Source organism: Chlamydotis macqueenii, chromosome 1, assembly GCF_036417535.1.
Source record: "Chlamydotis macqueenii isolate bChlMac1 chromosome 1, bChlMac1.mat, whole genome shotgun sequence".
NCBI lineage: Eukaryota > Metazoa > Chordata > Aves > Otidiformes > Otididae > Chlamydotis > Chlamydotis macqueenii.
Genome location: NC_141556.1, coordinates 124,765,714 through 124,791,991, shown reverse-complemented (window position 1 = coordinate 124,791,991; position 26,278 = coordinate 124,765,714). Strand labels below are relative to the sequence as shown.

At 38.9% G+C, this 26,278-nt stretch overlaps 1 protein-coding gene across 2 annotated transcripts in view; it reads left to right on the top strand.

Annotated features, from left to right (window-relative positions):
• SYTL5 (synaptotagmin like 5) overlaps positions 1 to 26,278 on the top strand; it is a 57,597-nt gene extending 31,319 nt beyond the window's left edge. The window contains exons 6-17 of one of the 2 annotated variants that reach the window (XM_086740165.1): positions 521 to 677; positions 2,283 to 2,412; positions 4,149 to 4,255; positions 8,788 to 8,880; positions 12,946 to 13,011; positions 13,968 to 14,146; positions 15,005 to 15,107; positions 17,766 to 17,927; positions 21,631 to 21,739; positions 23,076 to 23,211; positions 24,524 to 24,732; positions 25,336 to 26,278. In XM_086740165.1, the coding sequence (XP_086596291.1) occupies positions 521 to 677; positions 2,283 to 2,412; positions 4,149 to 4,255; positions 8,788 to 8,880; positions 12,946 to 13,011; positions 13,968 to 14,146; positions 15,005 to 15,107; positions 17,766 to 17,927; positions 21,631 to 21,739; positions 23,076 to 23,211; positions 24,524 to 24,732; positions 25,336 to 25,478 (1,594 nt within the window). In that variant the 3' untranslated portion in view covers positions 25,479 to 26,278. The remainder of the gene's footprint in view (positions 1 to 520; positions 678 to 2,282; positions 2,413 to 4,148; positions 4,256 to 8,787; positions 8,881 to 12,945; positions 13,012 to 13,967; positions 14,147 to 15,004; positions 15,108 to 17,765; positions 17,928 to 21,630; positions 21,740 to 23,075; positions 23,212 to 24,523; positions 24,733 to 25,335) is intronic. The other variant, XM_086740166.1, reaches the window with a different exon arrangement.

Sequence of the window (26,278 nt, the reverse complement as noted above, 5' to 3'; positions counted from 1 at the left end):
AATAGGACAGTGAGCAAGTTGTTTTTCTGGAGAGGATGGAGAGCAGATAGCCAAGGATTTAAAACTTTCTGGAGCTAGTGCTGGCATTAACATTGGCTGCAGAAGTGGCCAGAACTGTCATGTCACCGTAGTTTTTCTTTAAACCAAGGAGCAGCCTGGTAGGAAGCATTACATGAGTTGTTGCACCCACTGTTGGGATATGAATGCAGTGCGAAATGAGCATGGACGAATGCAGCTTCTGCAGCCTGGACAAGAGCTGCCTGTTTGGGCTATTAGCAGTTCTGGTAGAAGTCCTGAAAATATTTGTATTACTTGCATGTATAAAGTAATTGTAATTCAACTTTGCCTGTGTTTTTCCTTCCAGGTGACCGTTTCCTTGCAGTGGGATTACACAGTTCATCCGTGGCGATGTTATTCTATTAAACTGTTACTATGGCTATTTTCTTGCAATGGTTTGCTAAATGAGTTGCCTTAGTTTGCTCGAAGCAATAATGCTTTAACGCTTTTCTCTCCATCCCAGAGGGAGCACGCTTTCGCTGAACAGCAGTGATGCAGAGGCCACTGCAGGCCATCTGAAAGGGGCCGTGGGTCCTGGGAACAAAGGCAAAGTTTCCATACCTTCCCTCCCGAGGTCTCCGACACTCAGCACACGCAGCATGACTGCAGATTATAGCAGGGTAAGTATAGTGATGTAGACCTGACACCAAATACAGCTGACACTAAGCAAGATGAGCTCTCTGGCATCTACCCTGCTAGAACAATTTGTAGCCCAGAAAGGACAAGCTTGACAGGGGTGATTTTGTTTCTTCCTTAATTCTGCTGGGACCAGTGAAGATCTCTACTAGAACAAAATTTGTCACGCTCTGTCAGTGATGTGGTTTTTGGTTTGGTAGACTTTTTTCTTTTGTCTAAAAATTGCTGTTAACATCCAGCATTACATAATGAATTACAGATTCTGAACTGGGAAGCACAAGGGATCAAGGGATAAGAGTATGCATTTTTGGCTCTTCAGGGGCTTTAGTAAGTGCTATGAACTAAGGATGTGACTTTCCAGCATGGCTGACTTCTAAGGGAAACTTTGCAAGCTTAGCACTTGCAGAAGATCAGGCCATACTGATTTCAGGTTTTTCTGGATTGTGACCCAGGGCTCTCTATAAATTATGGCATAAGGCAAAATGTGTGCTAGACGCTTTAGCAAAATGAAAAGTGGGATTCCTCTTACACTGCTGTTAGGCCTCTTGGGATGTAGGTGGCCACAGCTGAGCTAGCCACCTTGGCTGTTTTGTAAGAAGGAGAAGGATGTGGCTCATTCAGCCAGAAGCAGACACACTCTCGTTCCCAGGCAGCCTGCCGGTTTGTCAAACAGCTCCTGCTGGCTATGCACCGAGACGCCCATCCTGAATTTGTTTCAGTCACCCCTCTTAAGAAATCAGGATTGTACTTACAAGTTATTCTAAGTTACCATGACTTACGTGTACAAGGAAAGTGAAATTTATAGTCAGAGGTAATGCCTTTTACCATTCATTTTTTGAAAAATGTAGGTGAGCATTTGAGATCAGAGCCCTACTGAACACGTCAATTTTTTTCTAACTTCCAAATACTTGGTCTCATACATTGTCTTTCCTGATAAAAAATAAGTTAGTATATATGAAGGGCAGTTTTAGGAGCTGTAAATAAATTAATAATTGTCTTATTTACATTCTTGTTGGCACACAGACTGACTTGATTTCAAGCACATTAGATTTGGTTGAAAAAGGCCAATCTGTTTAATTTAGATGGAGTTATGTCATTAGCTATTCCTGTAGCGGAAGGCAAAAAGCCATAATGATATCAAGCATATTTGTTTTTTGTTTGTTTTTATGGGGTTATACTGGCATAATTTAATTAGTTCAAGTCCATTTGATTTTACCGTGACTGAAATTATTATGCGGGTATAAAAACAATAGGGTTTATCTTTTATTTCTTTTTTTTTTTAATTTCCAGGCTAAGTGAACTTTTAATAGATATAAGTGCTTCACTTCCCTCCTCTTACTCCTGACACATTGCTCCAATTCTTCAGTTGCAAATTCAGAATGTATGCATGAATCACATCCTTGTGCAAATTTTATGTATAATCTGTGCTAAGTGAAGCAGATTACATTGTGATCTCAATATATTCAGTAATAGACTGGATGCTAAAGGAGCTTTGGAGTTCTGGGAGCTAATAGAAATGACACTTCTGTAGACTGTGAATAAGCTCACTTTTTGTGTTTATGGGATGTACATTTTTTCTTATTGGGCAGGACACTGGCTTAGAAAATGGCATAATTATTCCAACAAGTGAAAGCGTACCTGAAGATTTAGTAAAGAAGCACTGTAGGAAAGCATCTGGAACACCTTCCATTGCAGTTTCTAGGGTATCTTTGTCATCAGGCAAGTATTCTTTTCCTTCTTTCTGCCAGCCTTTATCAGCAGGGGATCATCCCTATGCTTGTGACTCTGCTCCTTTTGTTCTTAAAGTGCATTGAAAGATCAGATGTACATTTCATAAATTTGTTCATATTCATGCTGAAAATTCTTCCCTTTTACTAACCAAATTTATACCACTTCACAAGTTTTACATTTGAAAAAATTGTAATCTTAACCCCAGTAGTGTTGGCACAATGTTAGCATTAGGTAAATCACATGCTCTTGCAACTGTTACAAGATTTCATTCATAATTGCACATTGCTAAATCATTCTCTGTGGTCAACTGTATAGAATACTGCTGTGCTGCTGCCATTACATTTCACACCTGCTTTGCCCAGAAGCAAATTTAGGAAACATTGCGCTGTCAGAGAACAAGTCCCTTATGGACTTCATATCACTTCATTTTTATATGTGATGCACCGAACCAGTTGATTCTTCTGTAATTTACCTCTTTTCATTGGAGGCTGTTAGGTAAATGAGGCTTGCACAGGAAGGTGCTGTCAGAGCCACTTTGCAACCGTGGGTGGAGATCCTCCTTTTCCTATCTGAAATAGGAGGCAGGAGCACCCTGCACTCTTCTGGTTCTCCCAGGCACTCAGTTGGCTTCTTACAGGGCTAACAGAGTGGGTTCAGATTTAAAGGTTTCACTCCAAAACACAGCAGGGCTCACTTTGTTTCAGCTGAATTTAGTCCAAAGCAGAAACCTAGTGGCACGTCCCACGGAGCTAATCAAAGGAGGTAACGTTCTTCACCTTAGATTTTTCAACTTGAAAGCATCAGAGCTTCTTTGAGAATATTATACAGTGCAACAACTGCAGGCAGAGGTGTTACTTCTTTATGAAGTGAAAATTCTCCTGTAACTGCTACCTTACAAAATAGAGGTTTCCCACTAGAAAAGAACTGGCCTCCTGTTACCAAAGCAGAGCAATGTTGAGCAAATTTGCAGGCTACCTGGGAACAGGCTTCAAACTCTTCATTATCTCCTCATTAGAAGATCTCAGAGGACATTAAGCTCTGGAGAGTGACCATTCCTGTCACATCAGCTACAGCCCAGGTAGAAGAGGAACAGTTAAAAACTTTCCAGATTCCTGCCTGTGGGATCTAAAAGTATTATCTCCCCCCTCGTTCTTTCTTGATACATTGAACAATCACACAAAAGATTTCTATGGGGAGGACTAAGAAAATCTGTCTCCAAGACATTGAACATGTCTTATACCGATAGAGTGGGAGACCCATAGGTCTGAAATAAACTGGTGTGGGTCTCGAGACTTCTTTACGTCCTCCCTCTTTCTGCACAGGGAATGCCACTAATGGCAGGAGTACTTCCTATGTCCATCTGTATCCCTCGTTGCTTAATTCCGAAGCAGACACTGAGGAGAGTTTGGTGGTTCTGGGAGATGTGACAATCACTGCGAACACTTGGACTGCAAGTTTTGCAATATTCCAGTCTTATAGGATAAACACTACAGGGGAAATAATATTGGCCAGAAGGCTGAACAGCATCAGAAAGTGTATTTTTCCATTTAATATATTGATGTTCAGTTGTCATAATTTTGTGACAGATACCTAAAATATTGGTTTGATGGTTTTTTTCTTAAAAAACAATTTAATTTGAGACAACACTTATTAAAGTGTGGAAGATGAAAGGGAATACTTTTGTACAAATTATAGAGAACACTTTAATTGTTTTTATTTTCCAGATCGTAGCCGATCTGAGATAGATTTGAGTGAATCTTTCTCTGAAGGAAATGAGGATGCTCTGAGCATAAGAAGCAGATCTGTACCTAGTGCCTTAGATCAGGAACTGGTGAGTCAGAAATATGTAAATGTTTATCTGGTGGAAATCTTTTTTGTTCAGAGTTGTGAAATCAGCACTGTTGGTATATCTATGTAAAGTATAAGTATTGCAGAGCATTATTTTGGAGATATTTAAAGAGTTTTTAAGCAGCCTCATCTTCTGAGTATGGTGACTACAGAATGAATAGTCATGGTTACAGTTTGTTATTGATTTACTGGTTTCTGAGTTTACAGGTGAAAAAAAATCTGTCCTGAAGATAAATTTCAGGCACTATATTACACATGCTCCAAAGTTATGATAATTCATACTTTCTTAGATTTTAATTTGGGTGCTGAGCTTTAATCTTTGTCTGGTTTTGATTTTCCCCCATTTTTAGCCCATGAAGCCCCAACTTTCTGTTCTGTCACTGTTGCTTGCCTCGTCGTCTTGTTCACTGCTTTCTCCCATAGAGATCCATGCCTTTTTTATGTATTCTGTGAGCTGCTTTTCCTGATGTGATCTGCAACTTCCCTCTCCTCTTATGCACATACCCAAGACACACAAGTTGCAGATGTGCATCAATGCTATAAAATAATTTCCAAGCTTGTTAAATATGCACGAGGGGAAAAAAAAAAAGATTTATTTAAATAGTTCTTCATCTAATCATAGTTTGTTCTGAAGTTTCCAAATGTGTGCTCGTAGCTTAAAAAAAACCATAACCCTCTGCATTATGGTTTATGCATTCTGTCTATTGTCATAGTCCTTCCCTACCATCTGTTTTTTTCAGAGTTGTCTCCTCTTCTTGTAGCATTTGATACTTGCGGCTTGGTGGAAAACAACGTGTTGGGATTCCCATCTGTTTCAGAGAATTTGCCTGCAGCATTGCTTTGTTTGTGTTAATCTTTAAGGAAAGAAAACAAGCTCTTCCTGCATGTCAGATTTCTGTGGAAGGAAAACTTCAAAAATAAATGGTTTGGTTTTTAATTGTAGTAATGAAAAAGGATGTGTTCTTAATGAAGAAGCTGGAAAGTATTGCAGAAGAAAAGCATAAAATAAGAAAATACAAACTTAAATACCTTTATATCAGTCTTCTACTCTAATTGTACAGGGTGCGGTAATTATCCCTTAGGGATTTCTCTGAAGCAGGTGCCAGACCCGCCAGTCCAGAGTGGTTTTCTGTTCTTTGATATTTTTTTTTTTCTCTTCCTCTTATTCAGAGGGGTTTTTTTTCTGTTTTTTTTTTTTTTTCTTTTTTGCTGACTCTGAGTGAAATTTCAGATTGCATGTCAGCAACTCTCTAGCTTTTTTGCTAACACAGGAGATCTCTCTTGTGGCATAACCTTGATTTAGTTGCTCCAGGGTCTGTGAGAGTCCTAATGCCCCTTTGAGCTTCATTCATAACAGGGTCCATAGGTCTCTGATTCTACCCATGTCCTTGCTTGCTCTGTCATATGAAATAAATTGATTGCATTCATCAGCTTTAGTGCTACCATATTTTTTTCAGGGTAGTTTGACTCACAGGAGTCGTTCAGAGTCTTGCCCTCTATTCGTTATGGATGCAGTGTTTTCAGATAGAAGTTGTATTCTTGATGGAGTTCAGTTTATTTGGTGCTTGATATAAGAAGCAAAAAGAAAGATATCTGAATAAGATAACAACAGCTCCTGCAGTTATACCTCCTTTTCTCCTTGGCCGGCTGGTGGAGCTAGCTGAGGTCCTTCAATCTCATTCCTGGGTGATGGGAGCTAGCAGCAGTGATGTGGGAGATGCTGCATCTCAATAGGATACACAGAATGCTGGAATTCAGCAACTGAAATGGAAAAGACTTTTAGTCACTTTGCTCCCAGCTTTGTCAGGAAAATCCATTACATGTACAGAGAGATCAGCTGGAAAACTGCACAAGTATTTTGCTTCTCTAACTTAGCGTTGCTCTTGATAGTGAAAAACCCGCACACTGTAGTACGTATTTATTAAGGAGTATGGGGAACCAGTTAAATCTAGTGTTGAGCTCAAGTGTGAGCAACTTTTCTGAGAGGTGTGTGGTGAATTCCAGCCCAAGTAGTGTTCATTATAAGCTCAGCTGCTTTATTAGAAGTAATTGGATAATGTGCATTTTATAACCCCCACTGGAGACCATGAGATTAATGTCCTACTAGTTCTAACTTTAATAAGCTAATAACACTAACCAATTATGTAGTTGCAGTTCTGTAATACCTCCCGAGAAACATAATCATTGTGGTGCAAAGTGGATTAACAGCATAGGTTAAATGTTAACCACTTTTTTTAGTTTTAGGTATCTACTTGCAGACAATAATTAGTAGTTAGCTAGCTGTTGTTAGGCCTCTCTGTGAAACACTTAATATTGATCATGTAGACCTGAAACGCTCCAGTCTGAAGATGTAGCCTTTTTTTTTTTGTGCTGTGTTTAATTATTCAGCAATAAAAATGTAGCATTGTTTATTTTAAAGTCCACAGGTATGTGTAAAACAGAGCAAAGGAAAGCTTTGCATGTGTTACCAGACTTGGTTCTTACTGTTGCATGGGCAAGAAAGAAAATTGTGTATTCTCATGCCAGATTTTAAACTTAAGTACACCACTTAATTCTGAAGCAAATGAGGAGAGTAGAAGTGAAGAGTGGGGTGGGGATTTTTGTTTTTATTTTAGGATTTTTTGGTTTTTTTTATTTTTGAAGGATTCAGTTCTCTTATCTGTCTCCCTGGAATAGTTTGCTCTGTTGTGCCTGTGTCTCCATGGACTTTTTCCTTAGAGTACAACATATCGGTGACTCCTTTTTTTTTTTTTTTTTCTGTGGGGTAGTAACAGTGCCCTGAATAGATTAGAAAGAGAAGAGAACAGCAGAGGAAGCACACTGTAAGAACCTGAAGCTAAGAGGAATGTTTGCTTCAGTATGTAAATTTTGGTCCCAAATAGAGTGATGGCTTGTCCTGATTTCCCTCTGCTCAATAATAAATATGCAGTTACAATTGGAAAGTAGTAATAGAAAGTTTTGCCTCACTTTCAGATAGTTTTATTTCAGTTCAGTCACTGGAGCAAAGGAGAAGAGATATAACAGCTAGTTTCATGCACACTGGTGACAAATGCTCTGCAGATCTTTACGCAAACTGTGACAGTTCCGCTCTCTAGCAGCATTCTGCTCTGCTCTGATTTTCCTGATTAGCATAGAAGTCTTTGAGACTCTGTAGCTTGAATACAGTACTTCTCTGTTTAGTTTAAGAGAGTGAGAGCTACTAAGCAACAGAGACTGAAGTAGGTCACCACGTGAGATTTTTACCTCTGCAAAGCAGATATCAGGAAGTTGAACATTTGACTTCCATTAAAACTAAAAGCAGAGTCTTTCAAAATACCTGTCATAAGGTTTAAGGACATGCTTGAAATTTCCAAGTTATATGTGATAGGATGATAACTGTCTGTTGCGTTTTTTTCCTGGAACTTTAAGTGAAAGTTAACAGTCCTATTAGGACCATCAACCAGATTGTAAGTTTCTTTTTAGATTTTACTTTATAGCTGTGTTTAAAAGAGGAAAATTATTTTTTTTTCTGTATATGAGCTAAAGATGTTACAGTTCAGTCTTGCTTATTCAAACTCAAGCATATATATGAAGCTGTGCAATTACCGATTTTTCCTCCTTTTAAAAAATTATTAAAATAGTACAGGAGTTTATTTTTAAAACATGCACATCATCTGGATCTTTTTGCTTAGCCCTCAAATATATTCAGTTTGTATGATGGCAGGACAAGTTTGTTCTCATGTGGTTTCACAGTAACCCAAGGCTTTGGGTTTCACAGTAACCCAAGGCTTTCAGTACTACCTGTTAGAAAGTGGGTCTGTGTGAATGATCCTGTTCATGAAATCGTCACCTGTCACCAAAGACAACATGAAAGGGTGCGTGTCTAATGCAAATTGTGTGCTTGTCCATTTGTGTGAGTGTGGCTGATATAAATGTGGTTAATAATTGGAAAACTGGATTGCTGAATTGTAAAAAATATGACCCATAAAAACAGAACCTGGACTGTAACCAAGAAATCAGTCATCTAATGGCTTCTCCCTACAAACATCTTCAAGTAAACCAGTGTCAGTGATCCTCTGGCCCCTGATATTGAACCTTAATTCGCTCATTTCTTTTGTTAAGATTTGAAAAATTCTCACTCCCTCTAAGATTTTCAAACCTGAATTCCTGAATGCAAATATTAGTAAGTAGCATAAGGTAATTCACGTGGGATTGTTAGTAGGCATGGAAGTGGGCTTTGTTTATGTGCACAGTTGTTGGCCTTGCAAAGGTGTGTGCCTCCAGAATAAGATATGAAATATGTGTGTCAAGTTTTTCCATTCTTGAATAATTGAACCCTGAAACCATAACAGCATCTTTTTCCCTTAGGCTGAGTGCCTGTGCAAAGGTGTGGAAAATGTAAATAATTCCTCCAGAGATTAGAATTTTAAATGCACACTGCACCATCTTCCTAGAGTGGAAAATACATGAAACAAAACAGAAGCTGACCAAATACAGAGCAGAACACGATGACTAAAATGCCTGTTTATCATTTAGGATTATCTGGATGAAACAGAAGAAGATATTGATGACATAATGGCCTCTCATTATTCAAGGAGACACGGACATTTGACAAGTGAATTACCAACAGTAAGATCTTGAGTAGAAAACATAGACATTTTCTTTGTGCAAAAGACCATTGCTCCTCCAAAAAGGAGTTTCACTTCATACCACTTAGCAGCAGATCATATTTCATCCTGCACTTGAGGAACATCCTTTAATATTTAGATAGTTTTTCTATTATATTTTTAATGCTATTCAAAGCTAAAATGCTGTTTTCTGCAGTGCATGGAAAGAGAAAACCATTTTGCCATCAGCAGATTTCCTCACATACTTAGGTTACTACTAAGCTGACATGTGGAGAAGACAAGCCATAGGTGTTTGCGATACATGACTACTGAGCCTTCCAGAGGAGCACTTAATCATTTACTTGAAACGAAGGGAACAAGGCTATGGTGGGATCTTCCATCTCAAGCCACTTTCTGATTGTTCAGGTTCTTGGGACACAAATACTCATCTGTGTGCTTGCATACATACCACTTCTGTGGCACCATTGTCCATCCCCCAACCCAGCTCCTCCCATTCTTCATGACATGATTGTTATGCTACCCACATATGAAAGGTATTTCTCTTTACAGTGAGGAGGGGTAGATACTTGGGGGTTTGGGTTGGTGACTTTTCTACCTTCTGCAATAATTGTAGTATTTTTCTGTTATATCCTTTTGTTTCTTGTCATACCAACAAACTATATACTGTAAATCAGATATCTGAGTCTTCTGGTTGTCTAACTGTTGCAACTTAATGTTTGTTTTAAAAGGATAGCTGCATTTTCAGGTTGTAACAAGTGCTTGAGATGCAACAGAATTGGTATAACAAGCCTTGCAGTTCATTATGCAGTCTGATATTCACTGAGAAGGAAAATGGATGATAAATGTAGCCTTTAACATGTCTAGCTTATGACTACCTGCTGTGTGCCTTGTTTTGGGGATCTGACACTTAGGATGTGGGCAACTAATAACATCCTCAGAAAAGTCACAGAGCCCTCTCTGGCTGCTCTTCTTCATGACTTGTGCCCAATTATAGCTCTGATCAGCATAGAGAGCATCAGAAAACTGCAACAAACTCCAGGTAGAAGATGAGAGAGTTGAAGAGGATGAGGGAACATGAGGAGTTTGCATGTTAAAAGGGAAGAGAAAATTTGGTCCATGACAGTAACCAATGAACTGTCCTTTCTAGACTGCATCCCCATTAGTCCCCATGCAAGCAGGGCCCAGCGAATGCCCACTTAAGTTCTTGATCGCAAAGAGATGGAGTTGGCAAAATCCAAGTTTGGCTTACCTGGAGAGGAGAAAGGACTGATAAAATTGCTGTCACAGAGCATTTTTATATCTTAGATCTGGCCATGTCCAGACCCTTTTCCCTTCTGAATTGTGTAGTTCACAGAAACAGACACAACAGAGACTTGTGGCACTTCACTTCAACTTAGCCTGTTGACACTGGTCTAATTAGATTCACTTACCTGAGGTTGACAATGACTCATTGTCTCCAATGCTTGCTGGTCCTATGGATTTTATAGACAGAATTATTTTTGTTTCCTCTGAATATCGATATGAAGGTTGCAGGTGCTTAAGTGCTTTCTCTGTTTAGGCCACTAACTGAGGAACTGTGTTTATAGAGCCTTCCCTCTATCTGCTGTAGGCAGCATTCTGTCTGTGCGTTGGGTTTTGTCCTTTGCTATAGATTTCCCTTTGACCTTTTTCTTAAGCAGAGCGTAGCTTTTCCAGTGCTGTAGGTTTGAGATAATCTCACATCTCAATGCTCTTGTTTCTCTGTATTCACCGTGACATGATTTTTAATGTCACTGCATGCTATGTTAATGGCAAAGTTGCGAATGACAAGCTGCTTCTACCTGGAAAAGCAGGTCAATTTTACAGTTTTGTTTGTTGTTGTTTGTTTGGTTTTTTTTTAATTCTACTTATGTGTGTTACTAGTTAGTAACATCCCCCCTTCTCTCTTATTTTTGCCTTTACTCTGCTTGTTGTAAGCCTTTGAGCCTTCTGTACTGTACAGACTTCTTTCATATGCTTATCTCTCAAATGACTGTGCACTATTAAGTCACGTTGAAATAATGTTATTAATGAACAGTAGGCTCTAACTGCATGTTTTTTCTTTGTTTTTTTTCTTTTTTTTTGAATATGAGAATTTAAAGTATACTATGAATACTCTTGACAGTGAGCATTCGAGGTAAAGGAAGAAATATCTCGGAGTAAAGATACTTGAAATCTACCTGTAAAATGAGTGAGCAAAAATGGGAATGGAAAATGACATTGAACAGGAGCTGTATCTCAGCACTGGGGTATTTTTCTTTGTGTTTTCCCAAAGCTAATCCATGAACTATGAATTTAGTTTTCCCTGCATCCTTCACCGATTCCTCTCCTAAACACATTAATGTGGTTTTGTCAAGACCTGTCACGTCAGTAAGACGGGGTTGTTCCAGTGCCTTACTGCAGTTGATAAGATATGATGCAAAACCAAATATAGTTCTTAGTGAGGTACTAAAATGAGGCTCTGCATCCTACATATGTGGCGGTTGTTTACTACTTATGCAACTGGAAAATGAGTGGATTTCTTAAGAACACTTAGTGTATGTGATGTCCAGTGTAAATGCCACAATACAGACTCTGTGGGGAAAAAAAAAATCAAGTATATCAAATACTCCTAGTAAATTTGTCTTACCTTGTTTGTGGTTTGTAAGCAATTCAGAAATCGTGTTTGCATAAATTCTCGGGTCAGAGGTCATCTATTTGTTTAGGACTCTGTTGGGTTTTTTCCCAATTATTTATCCCTTGTTGCCCACTTATCTAAAGATCAATAAAAAGAATATTCGGTTTCGGTAGAGAAAAACTCCACCTCCTCATGTTGGTATAACCTTCTTCTTTTCTGAAGCGCGCACACAAACTGTTACTTTACTATTACAGGGATAACTTAGGCATTTTGTAGCACGTACTGGGACTGTTACATTCACTAACAGTGTCCAAAGATACCCATGCTAGAGGTAGAAATGCATAAATGGTAAAGGCAGGAATTTAGCTCGAGGCGTGTTAGGATTAGGAAGAAACATGACACATTTGTCGAGGTGTGTTGCTAATTTTCCGGTAATTTTAACCAGTCCTGTTCATGGAATTTCAGCCAATTGTACAAAGGAGTAAAAAGCACAAGCTTTTTTTTTCTTTTTTTTTTTTCTTTTTTTTTTTTTTTAATGAAGGCTAAAGGTGGACAGTAGAAATACCAAAACCCCACCCTTTTTTGCTGTTTATTATTCCAATATGATGTATAAAATTAACTTTATGGATAATAGTTGCTTTTTCTGGTGTTTCATTTCTGTGGCTGATAGCCATATTGGCACAGGCCTGCTTAGCCCTCCAGCTTTCTTCGCTGCAGAGCCCTTAGGCAAGGTGCTCAGAGAGTTTTGCCACAGACCAATTCTTTTTGTGTGGCTCTTCCCCTTGTCTGTGCTCTTCCTTCCTCCCTGCAGCTGATAAGGAAGGAGGTAGATCAAGATATAGTTTCCCTTGAGGTCATTGGTGAGATTCCCAGGTACTGCTCTAGCAAGCAGAGAGGGGAAAATGTTTCCTCAAATATACTATTACTATATATTTTTTTCCCCCACAGTGTGATATGTTTAAACATTTGTGTGCGTTTTTATCCATTCTTACAAACTCTGCAGAGAAACAGCAGTTTCTTACAAAGGCGCCAATCCTGCCGATATATGAATGCTTGCTTTTGACTAGCTTAAGTGAGGATTGACTTCATGCGGACGTAAATGAGGACAAGTCCAAATACAATCCAATACAATTCTTCCAAATCTGCTGAGTTGGTGTTCTAAAATGTAATTTATTTATTTTGGTACAGCAGATAATTAATTTCCCATTAATGACCTTGAGCCATGTGTCCTTCAATACTTAAAGCAGATGGAAAACACTTAGAATTTCTCTGACTTGGTGATACCTTTTTCTTTCTTTCTCACTGTGGCTTTGCAGTACAAGCTTCCTTTACCTGTCTGTATAGGTAAAGATTTATCACTGCACTTATTATTTCTTATTGCAGCTATCTAATGCTCTTTTCTCTTGATCTTTTGCACTGACTTCTTTAAAGAACTCCCCAGAAGGCTCTGACAGAAAATGGACATATTTAAATGTGCCTGAAACAGACGGTGATACTGTGAGTTCTCCTGAATCCTCTGCTTAGCTTACTTTTAAGGTTTCTCTCTTTTCTCCCTTTTTGTTGAAGACTGTACCTTTATGTCTTGCAAGGTTCTTGTGTGTTAGGATTTAGATGGTTATACATGTTTTTGAGCAATCTTGATGGCTCAGAAGAAAACATGCACCAGATTTCTTGAATGCCTGTTTCTAGCAGTGTGCATACTGCTCTGGTTTTCTTTAAAAATATTTATTTCTTTCCTAATTGCAATCTTTTGGAAGAGAAAATCCTCATAGCAATACTCTGCATGGTATGAGTGAAAAAAAAAAAAGAAATTGAGGGGTGATGTATTACATGGCAGTGGAAAATGTTGTGGGATTATTGCTAAACATTTTTGGCTTTAGGAAAATTGCAGTAATGATGGGTAGTGAATTTTGCCCATTCCTTTAGAATTGCTAATGAGAGGTGAGTGTCGCTTTAAACAAACGTGGATTTATACCATCCCTATTATGGAAACCATCCTTATAACTTTTTCTAATGGTTCTGTCAGCAGTTGTCTTATGAGACTCAGTAAAAATTAGGTGGATAGCTGAGCCAGAGAAGTGATTTTTTTTTTGTTTTGTTTTGGTTTTTTTCCTGCTTGGAACTTACTTGAACTTACAATTTATGTAGCCTATCTGCTCTTCAGTTCATGCATGAATTAAATGGTGGTAATTTAGATTTAGTCATGTTTAGAAATCAGTTTTGAGTCCTGCATGGAAAAACATCAGCTGTCTAGACATTTAAGCTATTATTAGTTATAGTTCTTATTCCCTTTTACAACAAACGATGATATTTCTGTTCTATGATATATCTGTTTCCATAGCAAGTCCTAACAAGTGTGACAATATTGCAAGGCTGTAGCTATATGAAAAAAGCAGATTCTGGAAAAGAGTAATTTGTTTAAACGTCTAAGTCCTTTCTCTCTCCCTCTCCAGACTAGTATTAACAGCATGCTGAGTGTGTACAGTGAAACTGGTGACTATGGCAACGTGAAGGTCAGTGGTGAAATCCTTCTCAACATCACCTACAGCTACAAAACAGGTGCTCTCAACATCCTGGTGAAAAGCTGCAGGAACCTGGCCATTGCAGATGAGAAGAAGCAAAGGACTGATCCGTAAGCACAGAGAAGAACTTCCTTTAAGGCTCTGCAAGGGGTGTCCTCTACCACATCGCGTACTGTAGTCAGTGACGTAGCCTGGGGTTGTGATATGAGCCTGAGAGCTCATAGCATCCAGTTGGTACAAGTCAGAATTCTGGTGATGGTTGATTTTTGGATTCCCTGTAAGAAATGCGTTTTCAGCATGTTTATTAGAGCAACGCGTGCCTGTTCTGGGAAAACAATATTACTTAAATTATCAACCTGTTTGATAGTAAAAGGGCAACACATATGAAGGAATAGGGAGGCTAAATTGACTTCCTCCTACAATCAAAACTAAAAGTATATGAGAGAAGTGATGTTTTGGAGGGTGGGTGGAATAGAGATAACGTTGGTTTCATGCATCCATAGATTCACATTGTAAGGACCATGTTTTCTGAGCTTCTCATTATAGTTTTCAGTAAAATATGTAAACTCTCTCATCACTAAGTAGTAATAAGTGTCTCTAATCATGTGTAATCCTATTGTATACAAGGTATGACATTTTTCATTCTCTTGTATTTTCAGTGTATGTGGTCTTCTATGTAACCAGTCAGTAATCATATAATACAAAAGGGAAAGCTTTCTGCTTTTCAGACAATGAGTAAATTAATTTAGCTCTACCTTTTGTTATTCTGATCCTGTCTGACTAACATGGCTGTGTTTGTAGATAAAGACCATACTTTTCCATGTTTCACATATTCTCTGTTACATGTGTATGTTGTTAAGACTGAAAAAATTAATTTCCTTATATGTGTTGCTGATGCAACAATGTCAGGTCCTTTCTCAAACTGGTAATTTTTATTCCTTGCTAATGATTTACTACTTGCTCTGCAGATACGTCAAAGCATACCTTCTGCCTGATAAGTCCCGCCAAAGTAAACGCAAGACCAAAATTAAAAGTAACAGCACCAATCCAGAATTTAATGAAACGCTGAAGGTGAGAACACTGTCTCCCTCTCGGGCTGTGATGAATGTTCCGCTTGTGCTCATAGGCATTTTCTGTATATGTTCCAGTATGGGGATTAGAATTTGGAAGAGATGCCTCAAAAGGGAAGGTATTTAAGCAAAAACATCTAGTAATCCTATAAGTTGTAATTTCTGGGTTTCAGCATTGAGGAATTGTTTTTGTTTGGTTCTCCCCTTTTTACAGATAAAATTTCTATTAGTTTCCGTAGATCGCTTTCAAAACTGTTGATGTTCCCATCTAACCTGAGCTCAGAGTTGTTAAAAGCACCTTAAGGATTTTGTACACCATAAGTTAAGCAGCTGACGCCAAACTAGAGCTAGCTTAAAACTTCCTGTGTAACAGATTTTGAAGAGAAAATAACCTTTTGCACTAAGATATGAATTTCTCTGGAGGCTTTAATTTATTTTTAAAGTAGAACTGACCTGTTGGAGCAGGTCCAGAGGAGAGGCACATAAATGATCAGAGGGCTGGAGTACCTCTCCTGTGAAGAAAGGCTGAGACAGTTGGGGTTGTTCACCTGGGAGAAGAGAAGGCTATGGGAATACCTTATAGCAACCTTCCAGTACCTAAAGGGGGCTTATAGGAAAGATGGGGAGAAACATTTAGCAGGACCTGTTGTGATAGGTCAAGGAGTAATGGTTTTAAACTAGAAGGGAGTAGATTTATGTTAGACATAAGGAAGAATTTTTTTCACTGAGGGTGGTGAAACACTGGCCCAGGTTGCCCAGAGAGGTGGTGGATGCCCCATCCCTGGAAACATTCAAGGCCAGGTTGGACGGGGCTCTGAGCAACCTGATCTGCTTGGAGATGCCCCTGCTCCTTGCAGGGGGGTTGGACTAGATGGCCTTTAAAGGTCCCTTCCAACCCAAACCGTTCTATGATTAATAAGAAGATGCTAACAATGACTTCACTACCTGCCTTCCTAAAAAGCTGTGGTGAAGTTCATTTTCTGTTGCACAATACAATGACAGATTATTCCTTGAGGACTGGTGGAGGACAAAACCCAGGCTCTTTCCTTCTTTGCTTTTTATCCATATCCGCTACAGAGGCTGAACCATGTAGAGCTCCTCACAAGCTGCTTATTCACCTCCTTGGCTCTGCGGTGCAGGTGGGAATGGCAGACTTTCTGCCCAGTTCGCTGCCCGTCTGGTACCTGGACCGCAAGGCTCCTAGTGATTCTCCTTCCTGTCAGTTGATGAGAGTTACCCCAGCTGGCTGTCATAAGGCCAGAAACTCTTTTTATTTTCTCCTGATACTTTTTTTTTTTTTTAATTTCAGTAGTATTTTAAGTAAGTTTCTTATACTAGAGGCTGTAATAAATGTTCCCTGGCCAGTATACTTGGCTTAACCTGGCTGCAAAACCATTTTGCAGACTTACGTGCACTTGGTCTGACCGGACTGCTTGCCAAGGGAGAGTCTCTTGTACAGCCTCATTTTTAAATGGTTTATAGTAAAGTTAAGACTCGCCTGAACTGGGGAACAAAAAGGTGTTAGACTCTATTTAGCAAGGAACATAGCACTAAACATGTTAGTTGTTAGGCAAGTCCGTGAAGATAGGACCTAGTAGCTTGCTAAAAATGTGAATTCTAACAAAGAGGGCTTACTTGAATTATGGGTGGGTAAGCAAGAGCTACATCTGTTCATCCCAACTGTAACTACTGTTAAAAAAGAAAAGGAAAATAATTAAATCTGTCTGTGTCTTCCCTCTTTGACATCTATTCCGTTGTTCCTAGATATGACATCTCTCACAGTGGAACTGTTGGCATCTAGGATTAAGCACTGCAGACATATCTATACATAAATAGCCTACTTGTGTGGCTCACCAACTGACTTGACTATTTCAGCTTTTGGAGGAGAGCATGTGTCTGTGTCCAGACATTGTTCCTGCTGCAGAAAGGAAGACATCTGGGTCTCTTCAGCTAACACTAGAAAAAGAGTGAATTTTGGGGAATTAATGAGCCTGTTGCTAAAAGCAGCGTGTGCAGAGCTAGAATTCCAGATGTTTATAATTTTCTCTGTATTTGCTAGAATATGATGTTTCGTCAGAGGAGTTTTTTAATAGCTTTCAAAACCAACAATGGTTACTAAGACTGATACACTTGGTGCATGCATCTGCTTTGCAGATGCAGTTTTACTTGTTTTCAGAACAATTTTTCGTAAGTTACAAAGACAGAATTGAAAAGGAGAGGACACTATTTCTAGAAAGCAGTATACAACAGGCTCTCTTTAAGGATGAAAGAACCAGTGAGGTTTCTTCTTACAAATTAAACTTCGATGTTGATCTGCTTCTTTTACATAAACTTATAAGGAATTAACAGGATAATAGTTTTAAACATCATAATTTACTTTATTGCCATAAATACTCAGTAAACAATACAGGAAAAACCCACAGTCATGTTAGTAACATTAATTACCATTGGATGCATACTGCAAAGAAAAGTGTAAGATGTGACATGAACATTATGAGCTTTCTGGCTAGATCAGTCTTGTCTACAAAAAAAGCAAATCTCTCTCTCTCTCTTCATTTGTTAGCTGTTGTGGCCTTTATGAAATTGAGCTAGAGCTGTAAAAGCCTGCACGGAAGCTGTTATTTTTGCTTATTCTGAGGGTTTATTTTTCTGTTCATAGTATGTCATCAGTCACACGCAGCTAGAAACCAGGACCCTACAGCTTTCTGTCTGGCACTGTGACAGATTTGGACGCAACAGCTTCCTTGGGGAGGTGGAAATTCCATTCGATTCCTGGAACTTCGAAAATCAGGGCGATGAGTGGTTTGTGCTCCAGCCCAAGGTAAGGGTTTCCAGGGGCCACTGAAAGTGTTACGAAGCAAATTTAGTAAGTCTTAGTCATTTTTCCTTTGGAACATGTTTATAAAACAGTGACTTTATGGGTGTCTAATATGGTAATAAAAATAGTGTATTTGTTTTTTATTCAATCAAAATGTACTGTTTTTAAAGTCTTTATGAAAACTTTACACATGACTGGCTACTTAAAAGCAATCCCTCCCATCACCTTTTAAATAAACTATAAGGTCATCTTGTAATAAGCTGCAGTGGAGAAATGATCTAGTAAAGAGATTTATTATTATTTTTTTAAATAACATGCAAACCAAAGGGCTTTTCTACCACTCCCCCATACCCAGCGCTTAACAGTTTATTAAAGAAAGAGATCTTTTGTGTTTCAGTTCAGAGTGCTTCACACTTTGCAGGTGTGACAGAGTGACTTAGTAATCTCTTATTAACCTTAACCAGAAAGGTACAAGATAAGGCTTCTCAGCAGGCAAATCAATTTGTCTGTGAAACAGGACTTGCAGTGTACTTAGCTAAGGATAGGATGACTTCTCTCTCTAGGGCACTCCCTGCTTTGGCAAAGGTGTTTATTTTTGGAAGATATTTAAAGAAGTATTGTAAGCGAGAGGATTAAAGGCTTCTGCCTTGCCTGCTCCTGCAGCAGCCAGAATCCCCAGAAATTCCAGTGGTTTAGATTGCCATTTCAGAAAGTGTGTTTTTCTTGCTGCAGAAAAATCCAGGGTTTTACTTCAAGTGATGCGGAGATGGACTCAAATGACTTGTTTGCTCTATTGTTCATTATTTTTAAGGAAATAGTGTTACATTAAGGGTTTTAGGAGGGAGTGTTTGATTTGTACCTTTCAGGAGGGAGATGGATCTGATTGCTGTATAATTAATTTCTAGGTATAGCCCTTTGTGAGATTTACATCTAAACTGTACCAAATTTATATTTTGGTAAATAATTTTCCAGGAGATACATAAGGAAATTGGTCTCTTCTTTGAACACTTATACACCTCACTCTTTGTAAGTGGCAAGAAGGATCATTCCCAGTTTTCTAGTTCAGCTTTGTTAATAAGGGTGACAACCAGCTCTTCCTTCGTGGTCCAGATGAGGTGAGGCCAGGAAGAGAAGGTGGCTAATGAAGGCAACCATGTCTCAGCCAGCACTGTGTCCAGGCCAGGATTATACTGTCCTACTTAAAAGCTTGCTTCATGTAAGTTACTTTTTTTGAGTCTGCTCTTGAAGTAGACAAAATGTCTGCTGCATCTCTGTTGTAGTTCAGATTGGTATCAGATGTTGTTCTTATTTAGTACCCACGGTTCTACAGCAATAAGATACAGCTCTAGTATTTGTTTTGTTTGCAGTTTGTATGCAATGTTGGTCTGAAATTGAGCTTCTTATCATGAAGTAGTCTCTTTGTCATCTCATTTCAATCTTTGGGAATTTGTGTGTGTATGGGTGATTTCTTTTAATCTTAACAACGGAAGAAAAAAAAAAAAAAAAGACAGTCCTGAAGCTCTTGTGCTCAGGAAAAAAGTAATGAGGCGCTAAGCATTTCAGCTATTCCAGCTGGAAGGTGTTGTCTGATTATTTCCAAACCCATTAAAAGGATTTTTAAATGAGTTATTTTGTACCAAAGAAAACAAACACAGGATTAGTCTTGTCTGCATCCTAATTTGTTATAAATAATATGTCTGCACTTAAAATGCTGCTAAGAATTGTGATCAGTAAAGATAATATTTTTTTATAATATCAATAATTGCATTTTGAATTTTTTTTTAAAAAAGCACACATTGATACCCATGCAAATTACATGCTGTTCTCCTGTATGATCTGCTTGATAGAGACAGGAGTGGCAGTGAAACATTTCCTGGGTTTTATTACATCGCTTTATTTGTTCTGTCATGAACCATTTAGCTGCTTTAGTTAAAAGATTGGAGACTTTAAATCTTGTTTCTCCTGTGAGCAGTGAATGTCTGTTTTCAAGAGGAGTGTGGTTAAATCAGAAAAAGGAGAATAGCTCTGTGGTTAGAGAGGGGGCAGAGTCTAGAGCCATGTTATATGTGGGTTTGTGGGGGAGCTTGACAAATCATTCCTGATGTAAGAACTTATACCATCACTTGCACACCAGGAGAACAGAAAAAAATAGTCCTTGCTGCCTTTATGGGAAACTTGATCCTAAACTTACATAGTTTAGACCATAAGTGAGCTGCCTGACTGGCAAGCCTTACATGTGCAAATTATTCCACAGCCATTTACTATGGATTTTCTTTTGTCCTCTGTTCTAGCAACTGGCGTCAGACAGTGGTGGAGACAGGACTGTTTTACTCAAAGTCAGTGCAGGAAAGCCTGTGTTGCTGTAAAAGTGCTTCAAAGTCTCAAAAGGGCCATGTTGTTATCATTAAAATTGCGTTGTTCCCTGTCCCATCCTTGTGTACAGACTTAGCCCCACTGAACATGGTTAGTGTCTTACCTGGAGTCTATGATATGAAGGCAGTGTTGACTCTGTGTACATCACTGTTTGTATGTCTAGTGATTTTTTTGGTTCTGTTTTCTCTTAATAATAGAATTTTAACCTTCCTGGGGAATCAGGAAACAAGCTGAATGCATTTCAGAGAAATATTGTCACTGATCAGATGTTCGTCTATAAGCAGTTCTTTAAAAGCTTGTGTGGTTCCCTAGTGTGTGTCTCTGGGCACTTGAGGATCCTCTCTGTTTACATACATGCTTTGTCCCTGTTGATAGATTAGGAAGATTTGTTTGTTTGTACCCAAACCTAAGTACTGAAGCATGTACAGAAATGTGAGCATCTGAGTAGTCCCATCTCCATTAGTGGACATCAGTGAGCAAGCTTAGTGTATGCCTGAATTTTTCATAGACCTGATCTCTAAGGTAAATGTACAAGACTTCTTTTTTTCACTGCACTTTATTTTTCTAAAAATCAGTTTGAAGTGGCATAACATATCTCTCTGCATTGCATCTATTATTTTTAAAACGTAGTTCCCAACTTCTTGCAATGCGAGTGGAAGTTCAGAGTGCGTCAGTGAAAGCCTAATATTCTTCTAACAAGGATGCTCTGAAGAGCACTGAATGCGTTCTTTCTGGGCAAGATTCAACCATTATAAAACAAACAGATGCAGAAATAGTAGCTCTGTAGAAAAGGAAAAGGACACTGGAAATAAAAGTTTTCAGGAAGTTTTTCTGTTTCAGAGCTGAACTCTGTTCTCGTCCCTCATCTTGTTTCCCCACACCTCCATTCCAAAAGTGACTCAGGAGTGACTCCTCTAAAGCACATTAAACCAATTACGGTTTAAAATCCTGACTGGGGGAAATAAGGGCTGAATGTCGGCTTAAATTAGCTACAGTTTATATGTCCATGAATAAGTTTGAGGGTTTTTTTCTGTTTGTTTGCTTTGCTTATTCACGCTAGATATCTCTCTCCTCTGTATGTTCACTGAACGGTGTCTAATGCCACATGGCTTTATTTTTCTGAGAGCTTGCATTCCCTAGCTCATAAAGTTTTCTAAAATGTGATTGCATTCAATCTGGAATGTCTAATTATCTGAAAGTGGGCTGGTATGTCTTGATATGTTTAAGAAGTGTTTCAAACACTGTATCAGTACAAGAAAATTAAACTCAAAAGGAGAAGGTGAATGATTAATCTTAGCTGGATTTCTGGTTTGTTTGTTTGTTTTCTTTTCAGGTGGAGGTTGTGACAGATGTTGGGCTTCAATATAAAGGGGAACTGACAGTTGTTTTACGTTATATTCCCCCAGACAGAAACCTAATGCTTCCACTAGGGCAGTTTCAAGGTAAAGCAAACATTAATGACAGCATATGATAACATCCTTCTGAGTATAAAAATCCTTACCTCATGTGAAGTAATAGTATTAGTGAAATTTAAATCATACGTAAATATACTAGTTGTCTTTATCTGTGGAAATTTTGAACCATGAGTGTGTTTCTCCTGTTCCACCCTCCTCTCTTACATTGAACTTAAGGGGAGAGAAGGGAAGAGGAGTGTGCTGTCTAGTGTTCATGCATGACTGTGACATAATTAAAAAAAAATTAGACATTAGGTAACACAATTAGGGACAGTCACATAGAAATAAAGGTCTACATCATAGTCTGTGAGTTCTTGGTTCAGCTAGATATGTTCAGTGTATAGCTTATCAGAGTAATAGACTTCACTTAGTTCTTCATGCTTGATTTTTAAGCTTACCTATGGTCTCATTTTCACACTTTTTTTTTTTCACACTGCTTTACTTCTGCTCAGTTTTACTGTATTACTGCTGTCATCCACTCCTGTAAAATATTACTTGAATTCTTTAGGGTAAGCCATTATTTTCATCAACAACGAACAGGGGAAATTAGTTACTAACTCTTTGCGTTGTAGTAGCATGAGGAACAGCAATCATCTGAAGTGAAAGCAATCACTGGGTAGAACCTGAATGTACACAGATATGCCAGATACAGGTATATCACTATCTTAGTGACAGTGTTGCTTGTTAGCATTAGGATTTGATCAATATATTAGACTTCTTTCTTTTTTTTTTTCTTTTTTTTTTTTGACTGATTACATTCCCTCTGCTAGCAGTAATTCCAAGGTTTTCTCTCTTAAAAGCTAATTGTCTGAAAAGTCCAGATGCACACTATCTGCATTTTGTTAAAATAGTACATCTTAACATCACTCCTGAACTTTTTTTTCACTCTGAATCAGTGTGTATGGTCTCTGCTGATAAGCTTCTTAGAATCCGTATCAGCAGCAAATACGTGTGTCCTCGTGCCACTGTTCAAAAGCAGTAGCGTGTCAGCGAGCACAGTGTCCTCTGTCACGGTCTCTGAGGAGCACTGCATCCTTACACATGGAATACACGCGGTGTATTTCTGCATTTTAAGCTTTGCATTTATACCTTGCTTGCAGTGTAGGGCCGCCTTAACATAGGCTGTGAAAGTGGATTTTTCTGTTCTTGCCTTACTAGTTTCTCTACCCATAGAGAATCACAGTTTCTTCATAAGGAATACTTTAATCCCATTGCAGTAAATGATTTTTTAAAAGTCTAGCCAAGAAAATTTACACTTCCAAATCAGTCTTGCAGTGTGTGTATAATTTCTGATGATGATGTTGCAACTCTGTTCTATGTATAGGAAAGAAGAGCTTTAAAAAAGGAAAAAAGGGAGACTCTCACATGCCATCTGGAGGTATATTAGAAGTCCTCATCAAAGAAGCAAAGAATTTAACAGCAGTGAAATCAGGAGGCACATCTGACACTTTCGTGAAAGGGTCTGTGGGTTTTTTTCTCCCCATTTTTTAATGACTGCACTGAATCATATTTTGGCTGACCCATTTTTTTTCAATATATATGTATGTATGTGTATGGACTGTCAGTCCTGAATACTGGCACCTCGGAATGGTATGTTGAAGAGAAGAATGCTGTGGAATAAGGGCAGAGAGGTACGAGTCATCCCAGTGGTTAGATACAATTGTATTTGAATAGTACTCAGTCAAGTGGTACAGAACCATTCATACAGAAGTATGCGGTGCGCTAACTTGCGCACTGTTATAGAATATAACATTCGGTAAAAGAAAACACTTCCAGTGAGTTGGCAGAGAGAGGTAGGTGAATAGTCATCACTCCTGGAGACGAGAAGTTGTAGATTAGGGCTCTCACACTGGAGATGATACCTGATCTGATGGTGACATTTACATTGTTAGGAAATTAATTAAAATTAATCCCTCTACTAAAAGGAATAGTCAGACTATGTCCTGTACAAGAAACTTGTTTTCAGGAAGATACCAGTCTGTCTGGATTCCTTGAAAAACTGCAAGTAGCACCTATAAAAGCTGGCATGCTCCATCAAGCTGAGGTTCTTCAGGCCCCTATTAGCCCCCTGTGGTAAATGAGCTCATGTTTGTTGTCAAGTAAAAACCTGCACAGGAATCCTGATCAGGGTCCAGTGATTTGTTTGTATGTGTTACCCTTCAGTATTTCTATGCAACCACACAATTACTCCCTTGGCTTTGCTGAGGTAAAGGTACAGACTGAAAATTTGTACAGACCTCTGATTTTCAGCTAGAGTATTACATTCTTTTAGTTTCACTGAATGAGTTTTCCACTGAAAGTAAAATGTGAAAAGCTTGTCAGACTTGACAGCATTAGGAGGGTGTTAGGCAATTCAAAGTACTGGTGCTAAACTGCTGAAGTACCTTCCTTATCAGTCGTTTCTGTTTCTTTCTGGAGAACTCTCTCCTCCTTTGAGAGGGAAACTGGACTGGGTGACTCCAGAGGCCCCTTCTAGCCAATGTTTTTATGATCCTGTCTGTATTTAGTCTCATTGAAATAAAGTTTGTGCCTAAGACCCAAGACATGGGGCATGGAGACCTAATTTCACTTTTTGCTGGTGATAACTGATGCTAGCTGTAAGAACAAATGGAGCACAAAAGCTAAATATGCACTTCAGGTATATGCTTAATTTAATAGCAGTGGGGAATTAGGGTCCTGATCTCATTTGATTTTCTACATGATTGTAATTATTTGTGACTATTATGTGACATCCTGTCCACATATTTAATTTTCCTTTTTTATATCTCACAGTTACCTTCTCCCAGATGACAGCAAAGCTACAAAACACAAAACTCCCATAATAAAAAAGAGTGTGAACCCCCAGTGGAATCATACCTTTGCTTTCAGTGGCTTGAATTCAAGGGATATACGTAATGTCTGCCTAGAACTGACTGTGTGGGACAAGGAGTCACTCTCTAGTAATATTTTTCTGGGAGGTGTTCGTTTGAGCACTGGAAATGGTAAGGTCCCACCTGACTGGTGACTGTGTTTCTTGTTCTGCTCTCCTCCTTCCTCACCCAATGTGATTCATGTGTATGAGGGACAGAAATGCTACTGAATGTATGGAAAGTATATGGGAACTTGGGGAAATCAAAAAGGGAGAGAAGGCAACAGGTAATCTGTAGATGACTTAGTTTTTTTCCTTCATTGAGTGAGACACAAAAATTTGGTCCCCAGTTGTACTTCTGTGCAGTCTAGAAGAACTATGAATATCTTGGAAGTGTTTCTTAGCATCCCAATGAGGAGGAGGAGACTACTTTTGTTCAGCAGCAGCCTTTCTGCTCATGATGGTGTGATCTGGAAGAAGTTCTTCCAGATCTCTGTTAGGAGAAAGTTGCTTTTGGTGCAGAGTGGGGAGGTTTATGTGCCTCTGCCCACGTGCCAAAAAAGAGTGTAATGACAAACTGGTGCTCTCCAGGAGCTACCTGTCTTCAGTATAACTCCCTGTCTCGAAGTGTAAATTGCTTGTTGTCTGTCGTATAAGCTGTTGGACCAAATGAGAAAGGTTATTGAGTAAATGCTTACTAATATGCCAGAATGCCTCATGTTTTTGTAATTGCCAGGTGTAAGTAATGGCAAGGAGGTTGACTGGATGGACTCTCAAGGGGAAGAGCAGCACCTCTGGCAGAAGATGATTGACAGTCCTGGAGCTCCTGTGGAGGGGATATTAATGCTGAGATCCAGCATGGGAAAACGCAGACTCTGAAAGACTTTAACTACTGAGGGGTACCCAAGTACTCCTGACTTCAGTGGTATTCAAGCTCTTGTCACATTGCCCATTGGAAAGTGGGGAAGAGTTGTGCTCTTTGCCTTGCGTATTAAGGCTCCGAGTGAGATTTTACTGCATTCTGCACTTTCACGTGCACATTTTTTACCCAGGCTTCTTGTACAGATTTTTCTTCCTGAAGCCAGTGAGAATTTGACCTTGTACAGACTGGCTTTCTCTGTCCCTTTTGGTGACTGGTGCGCAGCTGGTGAACACCTCTGCCTGTGGAGGGCATGGAGTGGGCAAATTCTCTAGTTAGTAATTTAGTAAGTAATGCCTGGTTTACACATCTCTCTTGGGTCAAGGATGGCCTAGAAGACAGCAGTGATATGATACAAGCAGATTCAGAGTGAGTCTGTGGTTTGGTATTTGAAAGATAAGAAGCCATAATGTTATGAAGGATAACAAACAACATTTCTTTATCACATTTGCTTGTTGGGTTGTGCACTGTGCAGGATGGCAGGCTTGGGACCAAGCAGCCCACTAAAGAAAGCCAAGCACTGTGTTGCACGCTAGAAATAGGCAGCAGATGAGTTGGTGTACAGTGCCAGTGTTCTGGCATTATCTGGGTTATTTTAGTGCACTGTATGAAAGGCAGACTTGGTTCAACATAATCAAAGAGCCTCTATTGAAAATAAAGCATAACAAATCCCCAAACAGTTTCCAGAACTACATGATATTACGGTGTTTTTCATTCAGTTGAGAACTCTAGCCAAGATCTTCTGATGTCATTGAGCAGA